The sequence below is a fragment of the Sylvia atricapilla genome, chromosome Z (genome assembly GCF_009819655.1).
Source record: "Sylvia atricapilla isolate bSylAtr1 chromosome Z, bSylAtr1.pri, whole genome shotgun sequence".
NCBI classification, from domain to species: Eukaryota; Metazoa; Chordata; class Aves; order Passeriformes; family Sylviidae; genus Sylvia; species Sylvia atricapilla.
In genome coordinates, this window is record NC_089174.1 from 50,325,727 (window position 1) to 50,341,606 (window position 15,880).

General features: G+C 41.5%; 1 protein-coding gene across 2 annotated transcripts in view; it reads right to left on the reverse strand.

The window, feature by feature from the left end:
• Positions 1–1,095: 1,095 nt before the first annotated feature.
• ECPAS (Ecm29 proteasome adaptor and scaffold) overlaps positions 1,096–15,880 on the reverse strand; it is a 57,770-nt gene continuing 42,985 nt past the window's right edge. For both annotated transcript variants that reach the window (XM_066339064.1, XM_066339063.1), the window contains 18 exons: positions 15,303–15,408; positions 14,655–14,702; positions 13,530–13,651; positions 12,290–12,440; positions 11,451–11,516; positions 9,543–9,632; positions 8,984–9,050; positions 8,233–8,324; positions 8,078–8,144; positions 7,660–7,851; positions 6,473–6,681; positions 5,938–5,981; positions 5,252–5,444; positions 4,534–4,678; positions 3,799–3,904; positions 3,557–3,645; positions 2,312–2,383; positions 1,096–1,495 (listed from right to left, as the gene is read on the reverse strand). In XM_066339064.1, coding sequence (XP_066195161.1) covers positions 1,356–1,495; positions 2,312–2,383; positions 3,557–3,645; positions 3,799–3,904; positions 4,534–4,678; positions 5,252–5,444; positions 5,938–5,981; positions 6,473–6,681; positions 7,660–7,851; positions 8,078–8,144; positions 8,233–8,324; positions 8,984–9,050; positions 9,543–9,632; positions 11,451–11,516; positions 12,290–12,440; positions 13,530–13,651; positions 14,655–14,702; positions 15,303–15,408 — 1,999 coding nt within the window. In that variant the 3' untranslated portion in view covers positions 1,096–1,355. The remainder of the gene's footprint in view (positions 1,496–2,311; positions 2,384–3,556; positions 3,646–3,798; positions 3,905–4,533; positions 4,679–5,251; positions 5,445–5,937; positions 5,982–6,472; positions 6,682–7,659; positions 7,852–8,077; positions 8,145–8,232; positions 8,325–8,983; positions 9,051–9,542; positions 9,633–11,450; positions 11,517–12,289; positions 12,441–13,529; positions 13,652–14,654; positions 14,703–15,302; positions 15,409–15,880) is intronic.

Sequence of the window (15,880 nt, forward strand, 5' to 3'; positions counted from 1 at the left end):
AAGGAGCTGCAGACTACAAGAAAAGAAACAAGCCTTCTGGTGCTGAAAGCCATGAATATGGTATTGCCCATACTAATGATTTTATTTCACCGTCAGCAAAGCATTTATCCCCAAAAAGTTGTACACATACTGGTCAGATTATGGAGCAGTGCTATATATTCACACTATTAAGTTTGTTGCTATAGTGGTCAGATTTGTCTTTTGTTAGAGGAGGGAACAAAAAGGAGACAAGTAGCAGGGCCACATCACCATATAGCAATTTTACTCCCATGTTAATGCAGGTATAATCTTAAGTGCAAATTGCTAGAAACCAGCATGACTTGGGCTCTGATAAATGACAGATGACTCAGTTTCTTACAAATATTGACAAGTCTAAATTGTTACAGGTTTCCAAAGCCAGAACAGTTTTACGAACAGGAAGGGAATAAAACATTACTACTCTTAAAAAATGGGTAATTTCAAACTTCAAACGCTCTTCAAAAACATATCTAAAAAAGATTGTTTTCCATTTTTTAAATTTCCTGGAGCTAAGGAGTGTCCATGCAAAACAACTTTGAGAAGAGCAGTGTTCCACCTGGGTACCAACTAGGCTCAACTTTGTCCCACACAGCTCAGTAAAGTGCTCTCTTGTGCATCCTTTGGGGAAAAAGTTCTCATTTAAAGTTTGGGAAGCCGAGGTTGCCAGTTGGGAACGGCATAGTCTCGGTCAATCCATACTGAGGTCAGAGGAGGAAGGAGTGAAGTTAACAGTACTCTGCCTTTCATAATGCACAGACAACAGGCTGCAAGGGAGGAGCAAGCGGAAGCAGAGGTGTCCCTGGGAAGCCACAGGAGTCAAACACAGGCCTCATCAAGGGAAGCATTATGGTCTCTACAGATAATGAACACCAGCACTACTGGAGTAGACACCAGTTAACAGATCTCTACATACAAATAAATGTGAAAACTAAATATGCTTTTCACTTTCTGTGCTGGTGGATATTCAACAGTTTTTTTGAAGGAGAAAGGGGGTCTGAGTAACATTCTTCAGTGGACAATTAAAAAAAAAAAAACAAAAAAAAAAAAAAACCACCAAAACAAACAAACAAACAAAAAAAAAAACCCAAACTCGCCCTTGCTTTTATGTTGCACACTCAAACATTCTAGGGCAGATAGAGGTATTTGCTGATAAAACAACTAACAATCAGCTTAAGAGTAAAAATAATATTAATGGGGAAAAGAATTTAAGGCATTTTTAATTTTGGCCAGGAATGATGCATCCTGCAGAGTAATCTTCATTTCCCTGCTTGTTTTTCAGACCACTGCACTTTTTTGTTTTTGTTTTACATGGCACTTTGAAATTTATGTTTTACAACTTAGTCAAGATTTTCAAGTGTTTTCTTCAACACAAATGCCCTCTCTTGTAGCTCAGGTCTGCTATCTGATGTCATCGTAGACAACGAATGAATGAGGTGCTCTCTGCTTTCTTGTGTCAGGCTTTGCCACTGTTGAGCTTCTGCGTAGATAAAAACAGACAGACATTGGACATGAACACCAGAAAACAAAACAAAAAAATTCCAAAAGCACACTGCTTTCCTCAGACAGGCTAAAAGAATTACTTGCTTCAACCTTTCACTCACATCCATACTGCGCTTCCAGGGGAACTCAGATTCACCTGGATGCTCAGGTGCATGTGATGCCTCCTGCCAGGGAGTTCATCTCTCTAGACCAGGTGTCATTGTCTAAGCCTGCAACATGTGAACACAAGGGCGTGAAAAACCACATTTCCCATGTTGCAACCGGCTCATGAAAGAGGCATGTAATACTTTTGCCAGAATAAAGGAAACATGAAATGCAAACCAGAAACGCAAGGAAAAAATTTGCTACATAACAACTGCAGACACTTACAAACCTGAGACCTAAGAAGACCTCATCCTATGAAGTCAGTTCTGCAAGGCTTGAATACTAAATAATAATGAGAAACCAAACTTGACATTGAAAAGGTTAACAATCACTCTTTCATACTAAGAGGAGCATCCCCTCTGTGGAGCCTAAATTTAACTCAGATCTGCTGAGACAAATCTGTGAGCTCCATGTGAGACCCTCCTTGCTGAACGTTTTCCTCACCAAAGGAATATCCAACAGTACTTTAGAATTTGATATTAGCCTTGGTTACTTCAAGGCCTCTCCTACTTCCAAATCCAAGCTTCCCCTGTATTGCCCAGTGCTGCAAGCAGAAGGTAAGGCCGTCCCTCTCGAGTTCCAGGCCATACAGCCAGGTGCCATCTTTACCAAGCAATGGCTCTTCCAGGTGGTAAGTAAAACATCTCACCTTGTAGTTTGGTGAGCAGCAGCTGTATCACAGACAAAGCTTCTGTTCTTATGGATGTGTAGCTTTTGTTTTCTAAGGGATTTAAAGAAAACAACAGACAAGAAAACCCAAAACCACATTGAGAACCAAATTAACTAACCTTACAAAAAGCAGTCACCTCTGTGATCTTCAGACCACTTTTGTTAGCACAGTTCACTGAGCTCGTTTGTGCTGTCAGACTGCAGTGCCCACTTGAACAACAGGCACATTTGAAGGGCAGAAAGTCAACAACGGGAGGCTGACAAGTCAACTAAACCTTGTGCCATTACCACTAAGCTACTGCGCTTATATATTCCAACAAGGAACAAAATGCTGCCATAGCTGTAGGGCGATGGCAGACAACTTCTGTGCGTAACAGAATGTTCTAGCTAGTCCTACTGGATAGAGACCATGCAAATGTTCACAAGTAGCAATGAGTGAGGATACATAAACCCCATGCCAGCCATCAAGCACAAGCTTGTCACAGAAAGTTACTTAGTCTCTGAGCTAAAATCTTACTAAGGTGAGTACCCTAGTCCTCATTCCATGAGTACTGATACCTGAAAGAAGCTTTCTCCAAAGGGGTCTCTGAATTGGTAGCTAGCACTAAAGTAGGTGATGTTTTCAGGCATATTAGAAACAAGACCACATGCAGGTGTGAGATATGGGGCACTGTTACAGTCACAGGACAAGTGGGAACCCTGCCAAAGTAACAAAGAGGCCCATGACTGTCAACATGACATAAGCAGCACTTATATATGGGTGTCCTGCTTCAGTAGAGCCTCTAAGCCTTGGAGTTTCATGCCCCAGCTATCTGAGAAAATTTGGGGTACTTTTTGGATACTATAATCTTGGATACATAATGCATATGTATCTAAGACATCTGAATGATGGCAGAGAAAAGTTTGCGTTTCATTAAATCAGGAATAGCTTGTGTTCTGAGAGGTTGCATGGTGTACTGTCTGCCTCTCCCTCCCCTTGCAGAGCTCTCTTGCACCAGAGGGAATGCACTTCTCTGTGAACTGCATAGTACTGTCTTGAATGTTGTAACTTCACAATAATCACAGTGCAGTGCAAGGAATTAACTTCTGTTAATTAATTCTGTTAATTAATTCTGTTAATTAACTTCTGTTAATTCTGCATTTCCTCTACCACACAACCCCCCAGAGGACAGTGGTATTAACAAGCAATTCATCATCCATCACAAACCAGAAGAAGTCCATTTACCTAAAGAATGCGTGATAGAGGAACAGGTTTCCATCAGTATTTCTGTTAAAGCCACAGGGTCAGAGTGCTCTTCATCAAACAGCATTAGCCTGTCAAATGCAAAAACAGTCAGGCACCCTGCATCACTGGGACAGAAGTCTGCTCAACTTTGTCAAGAATTAAGTGTCATTAAGTTCATGAAACAGTTTAAAGCAAAAAGAAGAAGACAAATCACTGAACTAGATTGCAGAAAGAAGAATTACCCTTGAAAGTAGGCATTCATGGCTTGTAGCACTCCAAGCTGCACCTTCCATGTGCTGAGTTTCAGACGGTCACACATTAACTTGCAAAACTCTTGGCGATAACAACCTATAGGAAAATAACAACTTATAGGAAAATAAGGACATCACTATGTTGCCACAGGGAAATGCAGAAGGAAACACTTACTGGTCTGTCTCCAAAGTGCTCCTTAACAAATGACAGCAAGCTAACTACTGCATATGACCAAGTCAACATCCTGTAATGAGTGACCCTAAAAATCTTCACATCAACTCACTCATTAGAAATGCTGGCAGCCAAAACAGCTGCATTACATACTCTGGCATGCTAATAAAAGCAACCTTTTCCCATCCATCTCCAGGTATTCCCAATTCTTCCACCTTGTACCAGCTTCAATGCAAATGTGAACATGAGCAGCAGAGTTAGGCTTCTTTTCATTAGGCAAGCCACCTCACTCATCCTGCATATCTATAAACTTAGAATATTTTGGTGAAGTGAATTTAAGACAACAGTAAAGATTTTTCTCAAGGATGAGTTATTTTGCAGGAAAGCTGTCGGGGCAGCTTTCTCACTGAAGACCATTACAAGCTGCCTGCACTGAGATCCTGCATCTTCTCCTGCACTCTTTGCACCGTGCATGTGATCTCCAGGTCCTTCCCTTCTTCCACTTTTTATTTTAAGATAAGATAGTTTGTTCTGCATGTCATCAGCTGACTTACACTGTGTCTCCGGGCTCCTTGGCCAGGCTTTGCCCAGGGTCTCAAAGGCACAAATCAGGGACTCCATCTGAACCTCTTTCTCCCTCATGTCATCATCCTCTTCATCATGCTTTGTAAAAGCTGCTCCCATGCTCTCCAGAGAGTTCTGCAGAGATCATGGGGGAAGGTGTGACTGACAGAAGGAGGGCAGGCTAGGCACACAGGGCAGTGCAGCTCAGTCTTCCCCTGCAGTCTGCACATACCAGCCCTCGTGCACAGCTCTGGCACTGTTGGCAGCCTGCAAAGGGGCACAGTGGGCTCTGCGGCCTGGCACCCAAACACTCGTGTGCCTGTGCTACATGAGTCCCACTTGCAGAGCTGCAAGGCTCTGCTGATACTAAGCCCTCTAAACAGCTTCCCAGGAGCCTTTTGCTGCCAGTAGAGCAGCTGGGAATTAAACTTTTCAAGTGGTAACAGGGCAGTAGTGGACATTCCAGGCAGAACTCTGTCTAGAGATCAGTTGGGCTAACTCAGAATTTGGGCAACACAGGTAGAACCACCCCAGGGCTCACCAACTGTCTGATATTCAGCCCCTACCAGAGACCGGCTGAGTGTGGGAAGTCCCTCACATCATCAGCCCTCTGGGCAGAAGCCTGGCACGCAGCCAGCGTCACTGGGACTGTCACCACTTGGGTGTTCTGCTTTTAAAGAGAGAAAACTCAAGAAGTTGAGCTGTGACCTTCTTTATCATGGGAAAGGTGATATCAGCAAGTTCCTGGAACCGATCTTCCTTTGTTGCCTGCAGCACCCCAGCTGCACAGCGCAGTGCCACCATCTTATACTTCAGGTTTTCTTTACGACATTCTTTCAGGAGAGCCTGGATGACATCTGTGATGGTGGGCTGACCAGGCACTGACTTCTGCAGCTCTGAACTGAAATGCAAGGCACATGGACACCATCATGTTAATCTCTTCCCAAAACCCACTGTTCCCAGAGAGGAATTAATTCTTTTGTCCAGGCACTCGGCTGCCTACCACTAAGTTACAATGGGGAGCTCTTTCTCACTCCTTGTGCATTCTCCCTGTTTTATTTTCTTTTCTCATATTCTTCCAAGGCACTTGCTCCTGCTACTACTCTTCTACCTCTTCCTCCTTTTCCCATTTAAGGTCTCCATCTTCCTCCTTAGTCTCTGCTTTCCTCTTAGCAATTGTGGCCTCTCAACATCCTCCTCTTCCTCTCTAAATCAACCATTTACTTCTGCAGATCTCTCTGAAACATCACTTGCTCCTCACATGCTGATAGGAGATCAGAATGATGACAAACTTTCTAGAATCTCCTTACTACCCTACATGCAGTAACACTGTATAACAACCTCCCTTTTGATATCTCAGATCCTGAGGGTACTACCTCATTCAAGCCACTTACCTGCATGCAGAAACAACACTGGCAATGGCCTTTAGCAGCTCCTCCTGCAATGACAGAAGAGACATCACTGAGAAGTGCCACACAGCCAAACGCACAGTCCTTACTGCACAGGGCAAACCTTTGTGATATTCTACAAGGGGCAGTGGAGAAACATGCCTGTGACATCAGTTTGGAGAGGCAATGTCTCTCTATCTCCTACTACACCTCCTGCAGAGGACTTAGCTTTCAATCTGCATGGAACTGACAGCAGAAAGAGATCTTGCAGCACCTCTGAGCATACGCTATTATCCCTCCAGGCTAGGAATGGTGCAGTGGAATTAGTCAAAGTGGTCACCCAACTCCTAAGGCAGTCTGAATTTCATCTACCTATCTTCCCAGTCATTTCTGTATCTACTAAATGTAGGATAAAATGCAAACTCCCCGCATCTGCAGTCTTATCATGCTGCTCTGCAGCAGAAAACATTGCATTTCCTGGCTCAAGGGCGGCATGCTGCTGGGCTCATAGTAAACTATGAAGTGACAATTCCCTCTTTACCTTCCCAGTCCAGGTTCTCCCTGGCAGGCCTTGCAGCAGTGCAGAGAGCACCATTCCCAGATGTGGTGGTACAAGGGAGCCTGTCTGTTTGGCAATTGATGCCATGGCAGCTGCTCCCTGAGCCTTCATCTTCCAGGACTGGGACTGCAGAGCCTTCTGGGTGATGGATATCAACTCCTGCAAATACAGTCTGATCCCACCCTGAGTACCTGCATGTGAAATGGAGGAAAAAACTAATTTTGCTACAAAACAAAAAAACCTTTGATCTTACTAAAAAAAAAAAAACCCAAAATAACACAACAAAAAACACCATCAACAAACAAGGCCAGTCTTATCCTGAAAAAACAAAAACCCAACCAGTTACAGATCTTTGGGATTTTTGGCTATGAGACAAATGAGAAAGGTCTACTTCAGGCCTTTGTGAAGTGTGAAGAATTCCTCTCAGCCTGGATGAAGATGAATTGTTTTCTAAAAGCTTCTAAATTGTTTTCTAAAAGTTTCAAAAAAAGTTTTTGTTGTGTATTTAGACACAGAGCTCATTTTAGTCCTTCTGTATAGCAGGCGTTGTGTTAGTCTGTTTCCAAGGAATATAACATCTCTTATTTTTTTTTCTTCCAAGAACAAGTTACTAAAAAACCTTTTTCAGCTCCTTTCTCAGACTCCATAAAAATCATCTGGTGACTGAGTAACCAGATCTGAAATCTAGCAGTGTCAGTAAAACAATACTATAATGGATCCAGATTTTCTTCTATAGAAAGAAGTTCACTTCTATAGCACAGATTTATTCATTGAAGCTAAAACTGCAGGTATTACCAACAAGAGAGAAACACCAAAGCCCCTGTAACTTTGAAGTGTGCAGCAGCCCCTAAAGGCTGGCATCAAAATTTCCAAAGATGGCTAGTTATCTGTATCATCAGGGCCATACTACAATGGCAATCAGTGTATTACAATATTAAAATACCTGTACTGTGCCTGTCCATCCTTGTGATCAATGCCCCTGTAATTATTTTAAATAGCCAGAGAAGGTAATCTTCATACAAGAAATCTAGAGCAAGGAAGAAAATGGGAACAAGCTTCCCAAATCTCTTACCATGAGAATTCCCTATTTGCAAAATGAAATTCCAGAAAGTATGCTGTTTCTTGTCCCATGATTCCCAGAAGGTTTCACTATTCTTAACACAACATACCTGGTACATTTTCCTGCCAAACTTCAGTCCACAAAGTAGAATTTTCCTTCTCTCCCTTTTCTTCTTCAGGAATTTCATGCATTCCAAGAAAAGCCAAGGGCACCACCTGCTTGGCATGGTTCTTCAGTACATCTGGGCTGTAGCGTCCCATAGCATGCACAGTTAAAGCACAGCCTGCTCTGTAAACTGGCTCTGAAAGAGCAAAACAAGCATACTATGACTGGGAAGCAGGATTATCCTTTTAACTGGTTGGTTTGCCTCTTGGAAAGCAGAGTAATGCACGGTATTGTGTAACATTGTATAGGAATTATTCAGCCAGTGAAACCAAACATCACAATACAGAAATGTTTCTTTACTTTTGCTATCACCAGGAACTTTTTCTGCACTGTATGCTGTAAATGAATGAAAAGCAATGTACCTTCCTTCTCCATGTACCAGCTGTTGAGCTTGTGCAGCAGCTTCTCAGTGCTACTGTCCCGGGAAGTCTGTAACAAAGAAGAGAATGAAATTATTCAAATGCTTCAAAGAAGACAACCAATGAAGAAACAAAATAAAACTTAAAGGCCAACTCACCCTCACTAGATGCCCCATAGCAAAGGCAAAAGACTTTTGTACCACACTGTTGCGATCAGTCAGGCCACTAAGTAAAGCACTCATAAGTTTGCCTGTTGGAAGAGACTTTACTTTATCAAAAGCGTCATGTTTTATTGCTATGGCAAGAATTATGATAACCTGCAATTGTAATTACATACAGTCTAATGAAAATTAGACTGCATGAATTTATGCTTTTTTCCTCATTCCATGCATGTGGGGTTGTAAGTCTGTAAGTCCTTATGTTTAAGCTAGTACTAGCGGTTTTTACACCTTGACTGAAAATGCTCCTATATGCAAGCATTCCAGTTGATCATGCTTTCAGACTAATTTCCATTTTGCAACAGAAAGGCGAAGCTCTTTCTACTATCAGGAGAGACCAAATGAAACACAGTTGCTGTTCACGGTCCACCCATAGCTCAAGTTGAAGGAACAAGTGCATATTGATAGTGCTGCACTAACATAGGCAGTATTAGACTGCACCAAAAAAGTAAAAAAATATTTTTGCCTATTCTTGCTCAGTGCTAGTGAATTCCCTCAACTCCTTCCTCCACCTCTTCCAATTTGGTGAGGTACTGAACCTACTCCAAGCATGCCAATCTCAAACAAAAAAGGTAATTTCAAACAGCTCTCTGATAAAAATACACATGTAAGGATAATTTTTGTGCTAAAGAAGAAACACCACAGCAACAAAAAGCACCTTTAAAACCCGATACTAAGAGAGAAATCTTACCTGAATAAGGTGTTAAGTCTTGAGGGCACTGTGTGGTTAATGACACAATTACACTGGCACAGCCCCCCTGGAAGTTTGCAAGGGAAAACAAACGTAAGATAAAACAGTAATTGCTGCTGGTTATTATTGTTAATACTTGCTGTGGTGCTACCTGCACTTGTGAGGCATGATCTACACCCACTCACTTCTATTCTCATAATCCAAGAGCAATAAAAATAGAAGCAGCAAAGGTTTGCAAAACATGAATGACAAGAACTGAAATAGGAAGCAGAAAATGACCCACACTCAGAATAGATGATCCTAGAAAATTTGCAGCAATCAGGGACAACCTTTTGAACTAATGTGTCACAAAGCACAGCAGCCATGTAGCCTAGCAGAGGTTAGGGCAGCACACATTCAGAAGATTGATGTTGTGGAGTGGGACTCAGATGTCAAATGACTGCAGTATGTTAGAACTCAAGCTGTTGCTTCAAAAGACACAGTCAAAGGAACCATTTATTGACACTGCTCTATATTCCCTTCTTCATTTCTGAAAGAACTATTAAAACCACAGACATACCTTTGTGCCAAGGCCAATGCCACTTTTGATCAGTTCACACAGCCGAGGGACCAACTCACTGAGGACAGAAACATCCAAATACTGCAAGCTCTAGAGAAAGGCAAGAGACAGGGAGAGAGAAAAAAACAGAAAGAAAGAAAAATAAATTTAAAAAAAGAGTCATGATGGCAGACTTGAAGTTGATGTATTTCTAGCAGAGGCTGCCTCAGCAGTGCTGGCTGGTTCTCAGCTGAATCACAAGACTTTGCTGCATGATGAGAAAAAGCTAACATGGATTCTACCACATAAAGATTCTTGTGTCTCACTTTCCAGCTGAGCTGACCTTGCTAAAACTAGCATTTTCTCAAACTGATGTGCTCCTACACGCAACTCTTCAGGAAGCCTGAAACTAACACACTAGTGAGAACGAGATGCAAAGGCATTTGCATCTTAGGACAAAACCCAACATTTCCTCAACTCTCTGAAACCAGGAAGCAATAACATACCCAAACTAGACAATGACATGAAACAAGTCAAGACAGTTTTTAAACAGGTCAAGACAAACAAGTGGCATAAATGACATAAAGGTACAAAATGGATGCACAAAATTAGTATAATTTTTAAGCTGCTATGCCTAAAATGCCACTGGACAAAATAGAAAGCCTCATGTTACCAGCACTCTGTGTAACATGCTGTCTGTAGAGAGGAGAACCATTCTCTATCAAATTCAAAGATCATATACTAAAGGTATACTTCCCAGGTCAGATCAACTGTTACTTCCCCCTCCATCACTGGTATGGTGAAGGAAATCACCCATATAATCTCCCAGCTAGCCCCAGAATATAAAGGAGTCTCATAAGCTAGGACATCTTCACAATACTCCAGAGAAGTAATTATGAACTATCTCTCCCCTACCCCAAAAAATCCCAATCAATGGTCAAGGCACCACAGCTGCTCGCCCAGGGCTGGCAGGGTAGAGCATGGCCTGGAGGGATGGCAGCAGCTGCTACAGCCTGCAGCAAGTACACTTTTACATGGAGCCTTTCATTCCCAACTGCTTTATACTCTATTAATAGAACCCACTTCACCTGACACCAAAACTCAACTCCACACATTTTTATGTACAGGAGGGCTTGCTCTTTCTGTTTTTCTGTAGGTCGCAGAAACAATAAATTGCTCTGGTAGCCACCAAAACTTACTCAACCCTCACATTTTCTACCTGCTTGCATGCCCCTGGCTGTGTGCAATGCCTGAGCAGAAAAGAAGGGTGGTTTTTTGGGAAGGGACAGTTCCCTACAGAGAACAGGGAGTTCTGCCAGGACAGATCCCACACCACAGCATCTGGGCATCAGCAACTCCTCCTCCATCAGCAGGAAATTGCGGTGCCAAACACCACTTGCTGCCAGCGTTTCCAGTGATTTAATAATTTTCTCTAAATATGTATTTCCACCATGAAAGTACGGGCAAGGCCCAGACAGGAATATCCAAGGCACCATAAGGCAACAGTTCAACAGCATTTATGCCTTACCAACAATGACTATCATCAATTGAAGGCCCAGGTGAAAAGCTGGTTTTGGAGTTGTGGGCCAGAGATTAAGAGAAATGCTAGCAATAACCCAGAACCAGCTAAGCCCCCATCCAAAGAAAAGCACTTGAAGGATGCCCTCCTCATCAAGGCAGGCAGGTCTTCAGATGAAGATGCAATCTATGTGACTCCAAATGGAGCCAAAGTTATTCACAGCTGATCTGAGGGGCAAGCACTGGTGGCACGATGAGAAGTCTGTACATGAAAAAGGAAGTGGACAGCCAGCCACATAGAGATATGATTAGAAAATGAACCCTGAAGAGGTATTCTATAAAGCTTCCAGTTTAATTCCTGTTCTTCTACAACATACCTTACACTGGAACTTTGATGAAATCAATACTTACCATGTTAATGGTTTCCATCATGGGCGATGACTTGACAGCACTAAGTCTGGCACTATCCATTGCAGTCTTTAAAAAAAAAAAACAACCAGGAAAAAACACCAAACAAATCCAAGTGTAAACAAAACATGAAAACAGTAGAAAGGGCAACAACATCAGCTGTAACTCACTACATTACACTAAAATCTTCTTCAGGTGCATAGAAAAAGCTATTATGCCTACATACTATGAATGTTCTAGAGGGAGGGAGAGAGGAGGAGAAAACAAGGCGGAGGGCATAGGGAAGAGATAAAATCTCACACTGGACTACTGCTCACATTGTTCACTCCCTTTTCACTCGCAAAGGGCTAATCTAATTGAGCCTCTTCCCTCCCACAACAAAATTAGCTAAATTTCTACCTATCAACGGGTTTCAACCATTTTCCCAAGAAGACTGTGATTGATTAATATGGTACTTTAACAATAAAAGGACATGGTGCTGACAACATCCACCTCCAGCCCACAGGGCTATGGCACATCTTCCAATCTAAGTTATATGAAGTCCTGAAATTCATCCCTTGAGAAAAACAGCAGTGACATTTAAGAACAGATTACTAAGATTGCTCTTCAGTTTTAGAAACTTACAGCAGTCTAGAGAATAAAAATAAACCCGATCATTCAAAAATACTCTCAGATTCACCCAGCCCATATTCTGTGACCTAGCTTTTCAGTAACTTACTAGCTATTTATCTTTGCTTTTTGAACACCTCTCTACCAATCTGCTGTTTTTCTGTTCACTGAATGAAGATTAAATCTTTGTTATCTGTGCTGTGTTTATCCTTCCTCGTTATAGCTGCACTTACTTTCTCTTGATCTGTTGCAGAAAGGCTCAAATAATTGAGGACTTGGGGCTCCAGCACACTCAAGGATTCCAACAGGGCTGGGATAAGTTTTGGTGCATGAGGTTTCAGCATAGACCCAGCACTTTTACTGATCTTCACAAGAGTGTTAATGCTGGAAGAAGATTGAAAACAAGGTCAACAGTGATACACAGAGACTGATCTGAAAAGCCTCTCTGATCTACTGTAATCCAGATCCAATATAAACATTCCTTCAAACAAAACCACGTTTAACTTTTGCTTAAACAAAATTATTCCCTAGCCCTGAGCTTCCAAGAGATGTTATATATATTTTGGCCAGAAACTGTTTCCTTTGGCCCTGGAATCACAAAGGGAGTGGGCAAAGAGACAGTATTGCAGACAGATGTGGGAAGAAATAACAGACCCTGATGTTTTAAACAAGCACTGGGCAAAGTCACCCTGAGACATTCACTGTCTCCACCCAAGAAAAGACAAGTTACAATTATCTATTAAAACCCTACTAGTCAGTTTCAGACTGATCACATCTCTCATGCTGCAAAACCCTTTTTGACAAAGGGTTTTGGTATCTTCAAAAGGAATGAAAAATGTACAAGAAATATTCTCTTGTTTGAAGCCTTCTAGCTTTCCTAATAATTATTTTTGTGAAGACCACCTAGCTACCCTCCAACTCTGAATTTTCCATATTTTTTATCCCTCAGTCAAAAGAAAGAATAAACAAGATTGTAAACTGACAAGCATATTAAGTCCCAACACATCAAGGGACAAGATATAAAATGTATTTGAACAGTGTGACCAAATGCAGTCACATCTGGGATGTGAACTGTCAATATTCACAAGCACTTGCGAAATCAGACATGGCTGTTTGAAGAACCATGAAACTATTTGTTTGCAAGCAGTCCAGATATGCCAGGCCCAAAGGACAGACTTAGCATGGCACACTGCTTCTGGATCAGCCTGCCATTTGTACAGAGAGAAAAGAATCTCCTGCTGGGAACTGAATCTGGGCATTGCAGAGAGGCCACATACTCCCAAAAGACAGGCAGAGTTCTCAGCGCTGCTATTTAAACTGTGTGAAAAAAATAACTTAGCAAGAAAGCTCTTCTGGGGAGCAACTTGTCACTTCAAACGCAAAAAACATTCTGCAACTTAGCTGAGTACGTTTAATATCATTGGGACAAATCATGACCCAACCACCAGAGAACTTACATGGTGCAAAACTAACCTGAGAGACCGGACTTCAGCAACTGTGCTTACTATTCCTTTGTCTAGGAGGCAAGGGAGCAACACAGCTACCGTCTTCTGACCTGCTGCTCCTTTAGAGGGGTCACACATTTTCACACAGACCTGGGGGACAGGTGAGAATCAGTGCTGCAAACATGTACAAACCTCCCCCTCAGATTATATTAAAGCATATTCTCCTTCAGACAGAAGAAGCTAACAGCGACTAGACAAAGTGCTCATCGCCAAACCCAGGCTCTGTTTCAACGTCATCTTCCCTCCACAAGGTAGTGAAGCTGTAAGAGTCATCCCTAAAAGGAGTTTCAACTATAGTCCACTTTCACAAAAGGCAAATTCAGAGCCTAGCAGGCTTTGACTTGAATCTGGATGAACAGATGAACCAAACAGCCCTCTCAGCTGAAGGACAGCCTATCTCAGCCACAGGGACTCAAGCATTCCACAGAGCAGAGCAGTAAGCCCCAAACAAGAACAGATTCTGCAACTGCAACATTTCCCAATAACACTTTGGGACCAGATCCTCACTTGCAGCATTAAAATGTCATGCACTATGAAGACTGTAATCTCAAATACAGCACTTTAGATCCACTGCCACCAATGTGATGTTTTTAGAGGATTACCAAACAAAATATCAAGTGATATATGTTTACTCCACCCATAAAACCATGTCAGCTACAGCATCACAGAGAAGTCCATACACAATTACTCTGTTTCATCCCAGTACCGCCAAGCTTGGTCAACTAGATCAGTCAGTCTTGGTAAACTATTGAAGTTACAGTAAGTTTACTTAAATTCCACATCCAAGCAAAGAAAAAGCAACATCAGATGCAGAAAACACAGTTAATTATATCCTCCCAACTACAGCCCTTACTTAACATTGCTTTACCCTCCATCAGCAGGACTTCACTAGCATCAATAAAAATACAGAGGAGTATGCGGTGATTATGATGATTGCCTTCTAGGAGGCTGTTCAGTCTTTCACAACTAGATCTTACACTAGAGATCCTCTGAAGACAACAGTCTATAGTAAATACAGTCTATGGTCACTCCTGACATCAAAACCATACATGTCTTGTCATTATGTGCATATGACAATACTGTCGAGTTTTACCTTGCTCAAAGTTTTTAGGGCTAGTTCTGCTGCCTTTCGCACAGTCTCCTAAAAATGAAGTCAACAATTATTTCTGTTATTTTTATTCTTCTAGAATTATTAACTGATAAGCATTAACACTAGAATAGACAAGGCTATCTTCATGTCTAATACTTAATATAAAGTAGCAGTATCTTTAGAAGAAAATATCAGAACATCGTTAAAAGAAATTTTGTCTTTGGTTTATTTGAGTATCTGGTACAATCAACATATTGACAGAGCTGAAACCTGAAAGGACCCAAAGACTCTGACGTCATACATCCAAGTTCAGCACATCATATATCAGTTCAGCACACTAGCAGCCCATAATAAATGTTTCTATATTCAAAAGTTAAGCAACTACTCAGGAATTTGTTTATATTAAGGAAAAATCTCAAATCATCTAGAATAAGCACAGTAGGATTGAAACCCAGCACTTCAAACTTAAAGAGAATTTCCAAGGTGGCATGGAAATTTTACTTTCAAGGAGCATGAATTTCTAGTCTGCTTAATACTCAAAACTCCTATTGGCTTCAAGTTGACTTGTCAGAGAATCTCTCTTTAAACAGCTCAGAGCTTGATCACTGTACTGTTTGTTGAAGACTCCTATTCAGTTCTCAGTTCCATTACCTTAATGTCATCTTGTACTCTGAACAGGACATCCCAGATCTCTGGAAGCTTGTCTATGATGTCATCCAAAGGTCTTCCCCTTAGTAAGTCATTTAGTGCCAGACAACTGCAAACAGGGAATTTTATTTCTTTCACACAGTGTTCTTACTTGATATAGGTGTATATATACAGATAGGACTATAAATATAAATAAATAGTTCATATAAATGAGAACTGTTTCACACTCCTTACTTTCCCCAAATGCTAAATCTACTCTGTCACAAGAATGTCTCCTTTAGCACAGACAAAAATGCTCAGTTGCTCAGGTAAAACCTGAGACAGGTGACAGGAGGTGAAAAAGGCTGCAGAAAACTGCGACTGCAAACATTCCAGTGACAAAACGGTTTTAGTCTTCTTTTCTTTAAGCATATGATAAGAAACCAAAATAGTATAAAGTATGGAATTGAAATGAAAACAGAGGTTTTCAACACAGCATAGCTACAAGCCATTAAAAACAAAAAGCAGTTTATTAAAAATGGCATCCTGCTGCCAAGTACATAACTGTCAGATTGACACGGTTTTCTACGAGAAAGCACTAT